The sequence below is a fragment of the Chroicocephalus ridibundus genome, chromosome 10 (genome assembly GCF_963924245.1).
Source record: "Chroicocephalus ridibundus chromosome 10, bChrRid1.1, whole genome shotgun sequence".
Taxonomy (NCBI): domain Eukaryota; kingdom Metazoa; phylum Chordata; class Aves; order Charadriiformes; family Laridae; genus Chroicocephalus; species Chroicocephalus ridibundus.
The window spans coordinates 21,810,670-21,825,735 of NC_086293.1; the positions used below are offsets into that span (position 1 = coordinate 21,810,670).

The window sequence follows — 15,066 nt, forward strand, 5'->3', positions numbered from 1 at the left end:
TAACCCAGAGGGGAAAGCGAAGCAGCACCGTTTCATTATTACCCTTTAATAGTCTTTCCAGTGATATAAAGGAGAATATTAATATCCTTCCAATGACCTCACCTAAACACTGCTAAAAGCCAGAAGGGGAGTGACAAGTTTGCAGCTAATGCACAGGGATGAATTTCTGAAGTTAATGAAAGGATTTCACCCCTGGGTTTTAATCCTGTTTTCTTTTTAACCTTTTAGCTGCGTTTTTCTCAGTTGCAGGATGGAGAAAGTAGACTTGCATACAAGTCGACAGCGCGATTTTATGGAGTACAGTTCAGTCGGGAGCCTGGTGTGCTATCAAAGCAAGGAGATGAAGAAGGTGCATCCCTAGGAGGAAAGGCAAATACTGCCTTCTTGAGAGCGGAAGGCACTGGAGCCCTGCCTGCAGCTCTGGCTGGGGGAGCAGCGTTGCTCTGCAGAGCTCCAGGATGGGGGTGAAGAGGAGGTTGGAGGGTCGCAGGTGATCCCGACTGCAAGGTGGAGACTCCTTGGACGATTCAGCCCAAGGATGAGGTGACGGTTGGGTAGGGACCAGCTCCAGGAGAGGGGAGGCCACCCCATCTGCCACTCACGGGCTGTACGTAGCTCTGCTGCGGCTCCTGGGGAGGATGCCCTGCCCTTCATCACCTGGGTAGTGGGTGTAGGACTTACCCATCAGGTAATTTGTGCCTAAAGCAGCACATAAATGGCATGAGCTACATCGTGCTTTAAGATTCCTGTTGCCAACATCGTAATGATGAACGAGAGGAAGAAACGGCTGCGAGCATGTTGTGCCAGATATCCTAATCGCTGTTAAATGAACGCATAAAATTCACAAATCTGCTGAACGGTGTAATCAAAGACATAGTGTTGCTGTTAAGAAAGCTAAATAAATAGTGAAAGGAAACTTAAAGGTGACCAGCAAAGGAAGTGAAATCATAACTCGGTTCTACACACTGTTTCTTCCTGATCTGTACAAAAGTCTGGGAAAGATGATGATGATTAATCATCTCACTTGTTCTTCACATTAAAAATGCACATTTTGTCCATTATGGAGAAGCTGGAGGATGTGTGAAGCTCTGACGTCACAAAAGAGAAAGAAGTTGATCATTCTGGTGGAAAAACCCTGGTTATTCAGATTGGTTAGTCAGTTTGCTGAACACTGGGGTCTTGTTGGTAGTTACTAATCATTTCATCCAGTTGGAGAGTGAACAACCTGGTTAAAGACACTACAGCTCATCTGCTTTAAGATATGCGTGCTTATAATACAGGATCTTTGAGATATGGTGTGGTTCCTTTATCAAAATGCAGTGAAAATCAAATATTATAAGGTGATAAAATAGCACGAGGGGAAAACAATAAACTGGCCATCTAATTATCATGCAGGATTAAAAAAAAAGAACATTTTCTACCTCATAAAAGGCTTCTACTGACTGCAAAGATTGCTCCAGAGGCAGTTGATGCAGGATTGAGGCCTACATTTTCTCAAAGGCAGTATTTCATGTCAATGTAGTCAGCAAAAGAAAAAAAAAATCATCTAGATTTTGGAAATACCATCGCTTTATTTTTTTTGTACTAAACTCACTGCCTTTGATTGAGTTAAAAAAGTACCATAAGAAGAGCGTGGAGCTTGGCCCACATTCAGACTACGAAGTTAATGTTTTGTCTTCCGAATCCATTTTTGAAATCTGGTAATAACCCAGATTCATTTCTCAGGTGTGTTGCTTCTAGTTTCAGATTTGGAATATGGAAAGAATTGATAAAATCAAGGAAATGCTAGTCTTCAAGCATGCCTGGCTTTTAATTTAGCACTCAAAGTGAGGAATCTATGTAATTTGCTAAAACAGAATGATGACTACTTCCGAAAACAACTGAACAGCTAAAAGAGTAAGTCTGAGATTGACGATATAGCTGTAGATTTCCTTTTCACCTGGGAAATAACTATAATATCTTTAAAAAAACCCATCTATCTAGATCTGTAGAGAAATCTGGACTGTTTGTGGAAATACCTTTAGGTAGATTTCAAAGAATTTCATATACTCATTTTTTATGCTGATACACATTTCTCTAATGAAACTAAGACTACGCTTTGTGCTTTCAGGATTTGAGAAAACCGGTTCAATCTGCCGTACAAGACCCTGATCCTGCAAACATTTAAGCTGGTGAGGAATGTTACTCATTTGAATAGTCCCTGTTAAGCAATTGGTAGCATGTCTACAGCGTGTTTCAAACGTGGTCCTACCGCAACTTCGGGACTTGTCTGTGTATTGGAGATTCATGACACGAGTCCTTAATGCGTCTCCCCCGCAGAACTGTCTCTGTGCCACATCAGAGACAAAAACTGCGTTAAGGGCTGGTATCCCTCGAGTGACGGGTAAACACCATTCTCCCATCGACGGCTCTGCCGCTCTACCTCACTTTCTGCAGCTTGCTGATCTGAAAGCCGGAGAGGTTCAGTAAAGGGCACCCCCCAAAAACCCCAGAAACGGGACCATGAAGTTGCTTCTATTTCCCCCAGTAAATAAAGCCAGAGGGAGTATGTGAATAATTACAACTTAATTAAAAATCCCATTTGAGGTTACAGTAAGTGGAACCAAAACTCTGTGGATCCACAGCGCTTAAACATCCCGCTGAGAAGCAGAAGGACAGCTCGAAAGCTGGCCCCTATTTACTGATCCCCTATTTATCCCAAAGCAAACCAGCAGCAACCCTGTAGAAACCCATGACCTACACTTTGGTGTGAAAGAGTAAAGAATCTGGCCAACGGGACCGAGTTGCTTCCTGACAGTTCCGCCACCACCACCACGCTTCAGGGGTGGAAGCCGACTCTGCCCGCAGCATTGTCCTGACTCTCCCAGCGCGGAGCCTGGGGAGAGCGCTGCTGGCACAGCGGGGCAGGGACCGACCCACTGGGAGAGGAACGAGGCGGCAGCTTCCTAACTGCTTTGCAAGTCTTAAGCACAGGGCTTTTGAATGACAACCCTTCTGCAAACAGGTAGCCAAGCCCGGTGGTAAGGCAGAGTCGTGAACATCCGCACGTCCCCTCATGCCTCTGTAAAATGCCAGTGAACGGGGTTGTACCAGCGGCGTTATTTCCCACCCGCTTTGCGGAGGCGTAGATCACTGTAAAAACTAATGAGAGAAGCAAGTCTCATGTTTTTCCCTTTTTCTGCTCTTGTAAAACCCTTTTCTGAAGTGTCCACTTAGGCACGGCTCCCAGTCTGTGAGGAGCTGTGAGCACTGAGAAGGCACCGCTTCGTTGTAGCTCTCTAACCTACGGGGCTGCTGAAACTATAAGGTGCTTTCAGCACGTAAGCAAGGACTGATGTCCTTCAGGTGCATGTGGGAGACGAAACTTGAATAGCCAACAGACTAAGGGCCCGAACTAAAGTTTATTAAAGTCAGTGGAAATCTTTCCCTCAGTTTTAACAGGATCAGGGGAAGGAGGGAGAAGGCAGCTGGAAAAGACTCTTTTGAAGTGAAGTCTGTAATTTTCTTTAAATGGTCGCAAAAACTGGGGGGAGGTTATTGAATATTGATGATCATTTGAAGTGTTGATTTTTATTTTATTTTGTCTTGGAGATAAGGCCTTGAGCCTGAGACCTCACCATAATTTTATACACTTTTTATGCATTACTGATTCATATCACACCTTACAGAATGACTATCTTTAGATATTAACAGCAATATTCATTTGCCCAATCATTTGTCCTCATTGGACAACGCTATGCTTCTGCCTCTAGAAACATTCCTGATGAAGACCTTGAATTCCGAGGAGATTTAAAACCAGGAAGTTTGGACACCGACCATGGATCATAAGGCTGAGGAGAAAAGAAAGCAGCGCCATAGCTGGACTTTATTGGAACAAGTAAAGAGAATGAAAGAATCAACAGAGATAATTGATGTTGTCCTAGTTGCAGAAGGTGAGAAATTCCCCTGCCATAAGGTGGTGCTGGCTGCCTTCAGTCCCTATTTCAAAGCCATGTTTACCTGCGGCTTGGTTGAGTGCACGCAAAGAGAAGTGGTGCTGTATGACATCTCTGCAGAGAGCGTGTCCGTCATACTCAATTACATGTACAGTGCCGATTTGCCCCTCACTAATCAGAACGTGCAGACTGTTGCGATCGCTGCGTATTTCATGCAGATGGAAGATGTCTGCAGTATGTGCCAGAAGTACATGATGGACCATATGGATGCTTCCAACTGTGTGGGCATCTACTACTTTGCAAACCACATCGGGGCAGAAGATTTGTCTGATCAAGCGAGGAAATACTTATACCACCATTTTGCTGAGGTGAGCTTACAGGAAGAAATATTAGAGATCGAATTCCAGCAGCTACTGACTCTCATAAAATCAGATGATCTGAATATTTCCAGGGAGGAGAGCATTCTGGACCTCGTCATTAGATGGGTCAAGCACAGCAGAAAGTCACGTGCAGAGCACCTTATCGAGCTCCTGAAGCAAGTGAGGCTGGTACTTGTCAGCCCTTCCTTTCTCGTGGAAGCCCGGAAAAGGAACACGATGATCCTGTGCAACGCAGAATGCAACGATATGTTCGAGGAAGCACTGAAAACCATCAAGCTATCCAGCCACCCTTCTCTCAGCCTGCGGTACGGCATGGAGACTACTGATCTCTTACTCTGCATCGGCAACAATTCTCTCGGCATTAGGTCAAGACACGGTAGCTATGCGGATGCCAGTTTTTGTTACGCCCCTGCGACGCAAAAGACTTACTTCATTTCCTCTCCGAAGTATGGAGAGGGGTTGGGATGTGTTTGCGCTGGGGTTGTCACTGAGAATAATGACATTATTGTGGCAGGAGAGGCAAGTGCTGCCAAAATGTCTAGGCAAAAGACCAGGAACATCGAAATTTATAGGTGTGTACCCTCTGTCAGAAAATCCCTAATTATTTAAAAATTTTAAATCCAAATAATGTTTCTGGGGACCAAAAAAAGACCATTAGACAAAGCGTTCTTTACTTGAAAGTTTTCCCAGAGATTTCGATTACTCTAATCAATGTGTCACAATTTGTCTTCATAGCACTGAATTATATACATACAACCAAATCTTGATGCCTTTTCTCCAGAAAGAAGGAGGATTTACTCTCGTGGCATCTCTGTGTTAATAAGCTTGATTGGATCTTGCATCCATGTATGTGGATTTTATATTCTCCTTCCTCAAATCTCAATGTTTTCCTAGGATACTCTCCCCTAGGTCATCAGCAGGGGGAAATGAGTCAAGCGAATGACCCAAGGAGTCCAGTGGGACAGAGGAAAAACACTTCCCTGGTGATGATGGTACTTCAGAGCTTAAAGGATAATGATTGATAGCTTTAAACCCTCGCTCTGTTTTTCCTCATGTCGTTGTCAGACGCACCCATTTTAAAGAAAACCAGGCATTTTCTGGATTAAAGATAAAATTTTAAATGGTGACAGCATTTTCAAATACGGATGCCTGAATTTAAGGAAGTAAATCCATACTGAGGCAGGTGGAGTGGCCTTATTTTCAGCAGTGTTGAGCTCTCGCTCTTCCCACTAACTTCAGTGGAAACTGCGACTGAGCAGCACATGCAGAAATAGGGGAATTCTTACCTTAATTAGGGTCAAATATCTCTGAAAGGATGCCTAGCACTACTCGTGCTAAAAATGCTTGATCTTGCAAACGTTGGGCTCAGTTTTATACTCACTTCTCTGTGAAGGAGAAAGCTCCTCTTATCACTGTGCCTGAATAAACACTGACGATGAAGGGGGTAACGTTTCAAAACAAGCTGATGGGACCTCAGTGAACCCGGCCATTTACAACGTTTGGATTTTCCCGCAGATACCGCCAGCGAGGAAACCAGTTTTGGCACAGCCTGTGCAGCACTCAGCTCCGGGAACTCTACGCGCTGGGCACTCTCCAGAACGATCTCTTCGTAATAGGAGGGCAAATGAAAGTGAAAAATCAGTACCTGGTCACAAACTGTGTGGAGAAGTATTCCATGGAGCAGGGCACCTGGAGAAGCACGGCGCCTCTCCCCGTACCACTAGCCTGCCATGCGGTGGTGACGGTGAAGAATAAGCTCTACGTGCTGGGTGGCTGGACCCCACAGGTTAAGAAATGTGCCACTCGTTGTGTTGGTTTGGGTTGGTTTTTTTTTTTTGTTTACTAACAAGCAGCGCTATGCTTGGTTTATAGGATGCGTAATTTCGCGGCGCTTCTTGCGTAGGGAAAGTGGTAACAGAAGACTAAACTGCTCGCATTCCCCTGATTAACCCCCTTTTGTAGGAAAACCAAGCAGGGTGAAGAGGAAGAACATCCATCTGACGCCATCCCCACTGTAAATACCAACGTCAGGAAGGGCGGCTATTTCATAGAGACGTGCACAGAGTTTAAATTACATCTCCTGTGTCAACGTGGGTTCCATTTTAAATAGCTACGGGGTTAAACACCTGGTTTTTGCAAAAAAAACCCCTTGAAATAACTAGGATGATATTTAGTACTTATTTGGCACTTTTTTGTCATGACAGGCTGTGAAAAATGGATTAACTTCAGCCTCTCCTTATATACTGTCTTTATTTTTCTAGGTATCAGGAAATAATGGTATTTAAATCATACAGGGGCCCTTAACTGAGCCCTGTCTTCAAGAAGCCTGTGCACGGGTAGATTTCAGGGACAGAGTTATATCTGAAATTTAAGGTTCACCTCAGTTTCTCAGGAAACTTTCTTGGTTAACTAAAGTTCATTGATTTGATTTTCCTTGTATTTCAAATGACAAGTCAAAGCATTCTCTGGAAAACAGATTCCTTTAATCCATCCGGGTATTTGTTTCAGTTGCATTCCTTGGCCTTGTAAAGTTTTAACGGGAATTTTCCGCAGGGCCACAGACAACACGTTCAGTAGTACAGGGAATATACAGAACTGTGCTACAAGGAGGATGGATGTCAGGAATAGCGCTCGCTCTCTCCAGTTGCTCCCAGTGTGAATGTGAAAGATCTTTTTAAAGAGCGTAGCGCGTTCTTATTTACTGCGCGGTGCAGTTTAAATTTGAACACCCAAGATAAAGCCCCACATTCACTTGACAATGAAGTAGAGCATCTGTAATCCTCATTGCTGACAGCAATATGTTCAGACTGTCATCACATCTCATTGCTTTGTGTTCTCTCGAAATAAATTACTGTTTCAAGGTATTTAAAAGTGAGATGCATTCAGCAAATAAGAGTCCCACCCCTTTGGATATTCTGAGTGCAGGAGCCCCCAAAGGAGACAACAGAAAGATCAGGGAGCGTGCTGAAACGACCGAAGCAAGGAAACCTGGCTATTTAAAGAATTAAAATATGAAAACACTTAATGTAGAAACAATCTGCCTGTAAAAAAAAAAAACTTGAACTGAAAGACTTGTTATGTCACAAAGACAGATGTTGAAGTCAGATCAACCAACTTTGTCTTTCGTAATAGCTCTCCAGAACAGATTGTAAGGGGAAAAGTGGCTCAGAAGCACAAGTCAGGAAAATTGAGCCAAGAACGGTTTTATAAAAAAATACAAGCACTTGTAAAACACCTGACGTTGATACCTGCCGCCAATAACGATGCATAGGAGTCGGAGTTTATATACAAATAGGCTTGAGATGAGCAGATTAACAGTAATTGATTAAAACCCATAGCTTTGTAAGATTAGGGCGTAGCTGAACAGATCAGAACAAATTAGCTAAAGCTCTCAAAAAAGCGCTTTAAGACGGGCACTGCGGAGTGCTGGATTCTTCTGGTACCATTTATCCCCCACGCTCACCTGTCAGGTGCGGTGACTGCGGCCGTGGGGCTACCCCAGCTGCAGGGTGAAAGCAAATGAGTTTGTCAAGCGAAGAGTTGTCCCTGTGCCCAAGCAGCACCGAACGTTCTGTCAGTCCCGAACGAGCCCGGGGGACGCAGCATTGACCCCGTGCTGTAAAGGCACGCGTCCCTTACAGGACAGACATTAACACACGTTCCCTTCCCACTCAGGCTTTGCAATTGAAACAAGACAGGACAAAGCCAAGCCAGGACGTAAAATGACAGCTTAGGAGGGCGAGGGCTCGACTCACAGCAGCACCACGTGGGCTCAGCATCGGTCCAGCCTCACTGATGCCAGCGGAGTTAAAAACCCAAGTGACTCCAGCCTTGGTAACCATGGGCTCTTAAAATGGGAGAGAGCCTTTGGTGAGGCTGAGAGGAAGGTTTCAGACCCTGGAGACGGAGAGAAGGGCTGCTGGGTGTTACGCTTTCTGTACATTCAAGAGCACGGGGTGCGCCCTGAGGTGAGCGTTACCGCAAAAATGAGGTAGGGTGTGAATTTACAGCACGTCAAATGGTGCCTGCTCCTAAGTACAGGTTTACTCTGTGTTGAAAATACACAACTTACCCCTCTTTCAGTGAATAAATTAGTGTTTCATAGAATCATAGGGTTGGAAGGGACCTCTGGAGATCATCTAGTCCAACCCCCCTGCCAGAGCAGGGTCACCTAGAGCAGGTTACACAGGAACACGTCCAGGTGGGTTTTGAATGTCTCCAGAGTTGGAGACTCCCCCACCTCTCTGGGCAGCCTGTTCCAGTGCTCTGCCACCCTCAGGGTAAAGAAGTTCCTCCTCATGTTTAGGTGGAACTTCCTGTGTTCCAGTTTGTGCCCATTGCCTCTTGTCCTGTCCCCGGGCACCACTGAAAAGAGCCTGGCCCCATCCTCCATGGTAAGTTTCACACTTACCATGGAGAAAAAGCATGCCCTGGGCACTTGCAGGGAGTAACCAAGGGGCTATATATTTACTTTCTGGTTTGCCTCCTACTATCTTGTCCCTGACATTAGTGTCGGAAAGGTCTTTTGGGAAAGAAAAATAACAAGCAAAGCAAGAACACACATAACACCATCACAAGTGAGCAAAGTAGTTTGCTCCTCCTCACTCTCTCTACGTGAAACCTTTCATCCCAAAACATTTCAGGATCCTCCCCCTACAGCCTACTGCTTACATTCAAGAGTGTCATACCCAGAAAACAGAATCTGAGTTCCCTGCATCATACGAGACAGGCAGAGAGAGGGGAGGAAGATTAGAGAGAACAAGAGGAGTAGGAGTGAGTATAAAAAGAGTATTACAGCAGCAAAGGTATAGCGGCGGGGGCTGGGGGGGGTAGGAGCTTATTATGAAAACTATTGAAGGAGAAGTTACAGCAGTTGAACAACATTACTCAGGTTAGGCTGACTAAATAAAGGTGCAAATGACTTGAGAATGTTACGTGGCCCGAGAAAGGCCAGCAAAGTACCTCACTGAGACTCACGGTACGGTCTGAGTAACAGCGGGAATGGATTTCAACCTTTAGCAGGAAGAAAAAAAAGCCAGATATAGACTCATTTCCCCTCTGTTATGGTTAGGAGTTTACAGCAGCCTTGTGAAAGAGGTACGCTCTGCTGGAGCCAGGCCCATGAACGTGTCGTTGTGACCCAAATCCTCAGCTTTATTGCTGCAGAATGCGGATGCTCCCTCATTCAGTCGCCTTCTACAGCGCGCTCCCAGCCACAAGTCATGGGTGCTGTTAAACCCTAGTGAGTATGAATCACTTTGCAGCCATAATTGATGTGTTTATGTTATTTATCTGCTCAGCTGCCTGCTGTGATTAATTGCATGCGGGCGTGTGCAGAGGGCTCCAAATGTTGTATTATTCTATGGCTGTCATATTTCATACAGATGGATCTGCCTGACGATGAGCCGGATCGATTAAGTAACAGAACGTTTCGGTACGACCCGGGCCAAGACAAATGGACAGAAGGCGCGCCAATGAAGTACTCCAAATACCGCTTCAGCACAGCCGTAGTCAACAGCGAGATTTATGTCTTGGGTAAGAAGAAACAGATTTTTAACAGATAGCACCATGACTTTTTCTTCTTTCCAGCAATTTGCCTCCGCAAAGTGAAATATATCACCCTTCGCTATGTACCATAGGACAAAGTATGTTGGACTAAATGGATAGTATTTTTCTAGAGTCATTTTTTCGCCACATCACTTCTTCCTTCCTGTAGATTAAATTAAGTGAATGTTTAGCGTTCTGGGTTAACATAACAAAGACACTTCGCTTTTTAAACTTTTCTTTGGAGTATCGGTGTGTGCTATAAGTAATAATGAATTTTAAAAGGTGGGTAGAGAAGCCTCGTTAGCACCATTTCACAGGTGAGCAGTGAAAAGCTAAGGAACGGACCCAGCGCTATGAAAAAATGGCATAAGGAAAAAGAGAATTTGGATCTTCCAGTCAAAACCAACATCACCGGTGGATTCCGGTAAAATTCAATGAATCATTCTCTTCCACCCACCTCAACACAGTGCATTTTTTGGAAAATCTAAATCTTTCATTTTGTCATTTTTTGATTGAATCTTTAATTCTTTGTTTCGAAAGAGTATTTGGACCAAAAGTTCTAAGACTTGTGTGAAAGAGTTCAATAATCTCCTACCCCAAAATCTTTTGTTCCAAAATGATCCCCATCCATATCCCGAGCTCTGTGCCTCATCCCAAAGACCATTCTTCATGGCCCCATCCCAACCTCTGTCCAAGCCCACAGAAAGAACATCGCCTGTTTCTGAACACTAGCAAACACCTGAGATGATGGCAGCAAGCAAGGGATTTTTCTGAAGAGAAAATGATGATACAAGGCAGGGAAAGGCAGATGGACAAGAAGGGCATCGGGAATCATCTGGGAAAAAAGTTGAAGGGGCATCTTGGAAGGAGAATAGGAGCCAGAAAGGTGACCAAATGAAGCAGAGGATTAGAGACAGGTCTATAACTGGAAAGTACTTGAAGAAGTGGTGAAAAAATTTCATACAGTGAATTAATCCCCAGGTGGGCTGTGGGTTATTCATGCCCTTCCATGCTCCCAGGGTCCAGCGTCGGACACGAAGAAGGTAACAATCACATCAGGACCTTTCAATCCCTTCTGCTTCAAACTACTCCTGCTTAAAAGCTTATCAAAGTGAACGCAATAAATACGGTCTTATCAACTTAATACGCCTCCTGTATAAGGGGTGTTCTGGCTTTGTCTGGGTTGTTATATGCCGTGGATAAAGGAGAGTTTGTTCCTGGCATGTAATACAGAAAGCATTTTGCAGGTGTCTTTGAAGTAGAAGAGGAGAATGGCTTTAACGCCGCGTTTGTCTTCTTTTAGAGAAACTTCTTTCTCTTAAGTGGCTTGAAACAGGCCCACGGTCGCAACCAGGAGAAAGGGTGAAAGCAGCCTCTATGGAAAAGAGAGTTTTGCAAACAGAAAATCATTTCATTATTGTCAAAGGTTAGTGATAGAGAACGCCGGTATGCTTGTTAAATAACGAGAGTGTTGGCTGCCCGGGTTCAAAGGTGCTTCGAAACTGTGGAACCTCCATCCTTTGCAAAAGGTTAAATATATATAATTATTTATACTGACACTGACGCTGTAATGGGGCAGCAGAAGCAGCCGTAATAGTTGGGAAGAGAAAGGCTGCATTCACGCGTTCCAGTAAGAAGTGCTCTGAGATCAAGACCACAAATGCTGTGATGACACAGGGGAGTCAGGCAGAAAAAAAAAAAAAGGAGCCGCCTCGGGATGCATGTGATAAAACAAATTGGCAGTCTTCTTCACAGCCAGCCTGACACTGAGACAAGGAAAAGGAGTGGCTAACAAGGAAAACCGCATCCATTTTCTTCCCTCAAAATCTCACAAAGCAAGAAGCATATCTGAGTGATTACTGTAATGAGATGTACAGATCGAACACAAAGCACAGTATTAAATCTGAAAAGCGCCTGTTTAAATGGCATTGAGGGAAGTTCACGGTCTCACAGACCTTCACAAGCACTTTGCTAACGTAAAAAAATAAAAAGCATTGTCTCGTTATGTACAGCTGCCAGTGCTGCAGTATTCAGGGAGCTGACCATTGACTTGAATTCTTTCTTACATCCTAGCAAGCACCAATAATTTTTTTGTGAGAAAATCTCTGTTAACAATCGGATGGGCGCACGGCGCAGAACAGGCTCTTGTTCTGTCTCCACCACTCTGTTGGTTCACACACCTTCCCATGAGCAGTCCTAAGGGGACCAACGCCCTCCATCCTGAGATTAACCATTTGCTGACCCTTCACTCTTGCCACTAAATGCAACTAAACATACACAAAGGCAGGGTTTGCTCTCAGCTTTGGCAATGTAAATCTGGGGTAATTTCACTGTAATGAGCAAACTTGCTTGTGATTTATAGCAAAGGTAACTAAGCTCACACGCTGCGCCGGGGAGCAGATTTCTGGGAAAGATTGTGCTATTTTTTACCGTTGTGTTTCTGAACCTGCCTCCGTTCTGATGCTCCGTCCTCTCAAGGTGTAACTGCAGCACGTGTGGACACAAATGGGTTACCGTCAGGTAGCACCAATATCGGCTGCAGGGAAGACCTTTTGACTTAGGTCTGGGCTCTTTTCACAGACTCCCGACTGCCTATTTTCACGGACTTTAAGGTCCACAAATCTGCAAAATTTGGTTGGAACTGGCCGACAGGCACAAAAGCTATGAGAGGCAGACAAAATAATGTAAATGCAGATAGAGAACCCACGTGTAGTGAGGGTAATTGCATAAGTCTTGTTTCCTTAGGAAATCAAATAATATGAGAACTAATTTTTTAATTGAAAGACAAACCTGACACTGAGCCAAAAATGATTTCTCAACAAATTCTACCTTTGAATGTGCTGGTTTAAATCCACCTTTAACAGTATGGGTGGAAGGGAAGATTTATCTGTTGGAATTAGGAAGACAATGTGGTTGGTAAATGTTAACCATCACGGTCTGAAAACTCTGCGGAAGAGATTAAAGCATTTTCCAAAACCTCTCAAAATGATGAAGCAATTTCCAAACGAATTCTGTTTGGAAACAGTGATACAGTCACTGATATTGGCATCCTATTCTGCTAATATCACACATGGCCTCATCTCCAGCTGTAAGCTCGCACTCGCCAACTGTAATTAAAACCTCACACAGAAACGCTACACTCCACGGTTTATTAGTGGTGACAAGCTCTTGTTACCTTGCGAGTTCTCAGGCTGGTGAGCTGCGAGGTGGGTACGGTTTTCTTGTGGAAACAATTGGGATGGTAGCCCCGGCCGGGTGAACAGGCAATTCATGGCATTGAAAGGAAGACGGTGAAAGCGTTCGTAATCTGGCAGATGTGGTACTTGATCATGCAGATGACATTCGGGAGAGAATGGGAATGGAAGGAACAGAGGTTGACGCTGACGGACCAAAGAATAGCAACTGTCATGAGGATGGTAAAACCATCGCAGGCTGTTCAAAGCTGTGGATCCCTCAGACATCACCCTGCTTCATAAGGAATGCCGGGCACGGTGGGAGTCTAGAAAGATGCTGTCAAGGGCGATTTGTGCAAAAAGACACATTCTGAAGAGGATCACAGCTCATAGGTTGTCCTCACATCATGACGTCAGAGGTGTCTATGCTCAGGCACAATGACTAGGCTTTTGTGCCACAGATAGGAGAGAGACTTCCGTGGAGTCTCTACCGTTGCCATTTACATATTGCCATATATACTCCAAGTGGGGGCTCCCCATGGTGAAGTGTGTGTGCACAGAACTTGAACATCTAACAGGTTCCCATGCAGCCCCGCTCATGGGACACTCCATGAAGGAGCAATGAGGAGGCATGCTCAATGGCATTGCTTGGGTTCCCACAAGCGTCACCCGCTTCTCATATCATATTTGTTCCTCATGTGGTGCACTCTCTCTATGGGCTTCCTGCAGTCTGCACCCATCTAAGAAGATCCACTGGGGGCAGAGGAAGGAGAAGGAGGGAGGCAAGGTGGAAGCAGGTAAATGCAAGATATCTTCTGTATGCCACAAGGACCAAGCCCAGCTTCCCAGAAATAAAAACATGAGATAAAGAAATATACAGCTCTAGCTCGATACATAAAGTAGTGTTGCAGAGAGATGAGAATTTTTTCAAGGGTGCTGAGACGCTGGCCCAGGTTGCCCAGAGAGGTGGTGGAGGCCCCATCCCTGGAGACATTCCAGGCCAGGCTGGATGAGGCTCTGAGCGACCTGATCTAGTTGAAGATGTCCCTGCTGACTGCGGGGGGTGGGACTGGATGGCCTTTAGAGCCCCCTTCCCACCCAACGCATTCTAGGATTCTGTGATTCTATGATTCTATGAACTCTTGAAAACAAAGTCCTTAAACAAAGTAAGTTTGTCGCCTCTTTCAGGCAGGGTGTCTGCCTTCCTGTACGGTTCATACAGGTGTCAGCACATTCGGCATTCAGTGGGACTCTAGAGCATAAGTGAAAAATCACTGCACTAAAAGTTGATGCTCTCTAATATCTCTGATACATGAATGTAATTTCTAACATAAATATGAAGCAAAAAGCATAGATGGGGCACTAGCTTGGAATAAGATGCAGCAGCAGACTCTGATATACAAGCCTAATTTTTGTTCTCATCCATATAGGTGTAAATCTGTAGTAAATGGCCTGATGATCTCAGTTGTGTTGTGTCAGACTCATTTTGTTCTAAGCCAGCTCAGAATCTGATGCTTAGCCTTTGAAGTGTTAATTTCTGAAAAGTCCTATTGGCACAGAACAGAGAGTACACAGTCACTGTCCAAAAACTCTTCCCAGCCTAATCGCCAGCTCCAGTGTGTAAAACCCTAATGACTTAAATGGAATTATTCTACAGTCACACTGATGGAAGGAAAATGAGAAATAGATGAGAGTTTTTGGCCTGAGAAACAGCCTTGTTCGGGAACCTGTACCGTGTCTCTTAATCAGCAGTCCTGCACTATAACTGTCTGTTTGTTGTGTAATATTCCTAGAGAATCTTACGCTATTTATACAGTGTACATAAGCCCCATAAGTAAATGAACAGCATTTCCTGAGGCTCAAAATCCTTTCTCCTATTCATCCCATTTGACTGGTCTTAGCTCTTTCTCTCCATATTTTCCCAGGAACATAACTATATTCGTTGGAAAGCCCAAGAAAGAGCAGTATTGTGTTCTTAATGACAGAGGCAATTGAGACACTTTTGGAAGAAAACCAGATGGGAAGGCTCTA

The 15,066-nt window shown here is 44.5% G+C and overlaps 2 protein-coding genes across 3 annotated transcripts in view; one reads left to right on the top strand and one right to left on the bottom strand.

Annotated features, from left to right (window-relative positions):
* MGLL (monoglyceride lipase) overlaps positions 1-15,066 on the bottom strand; it is a 109,732-nt gene that overhangs the window by 87,271 nt on the left and 7,395 nt on the right. The window lies entirely within an intron of this gene.
* Positions 1-15,066, top strand: part of KBTBD12 (kelch repeat and BTB domain containing 12) — a 44,660-nt gene that overhangs the window by 5,152 nt on the left and 24,442 nt on the right. For both annotated transcript variants that reach the window (XM_063348295.1, XM_063348296.1), the window contains exons 2-5: positions 2,111-2,171; positions 3,753-4,887; positions 5,831-6,101; positions 9,700-9,850. In XM_063348295.1, coding sequence (XP_063204365.1) covers positions 3,818-4,887; positions 5,831-6,101; positions 9,700-9,850 — 1,492 coding nt within the window. In that variant the 5' untranslated portion in view covers positions 2,111-2,171; positions 3,753-3,817. The remainder of the gene's footprint in view (positions 1-2,110; positions 2,172-3,752; positions 4,888-5,830; positions 6,102-9,699; positions 9,851-15,066) is intronic.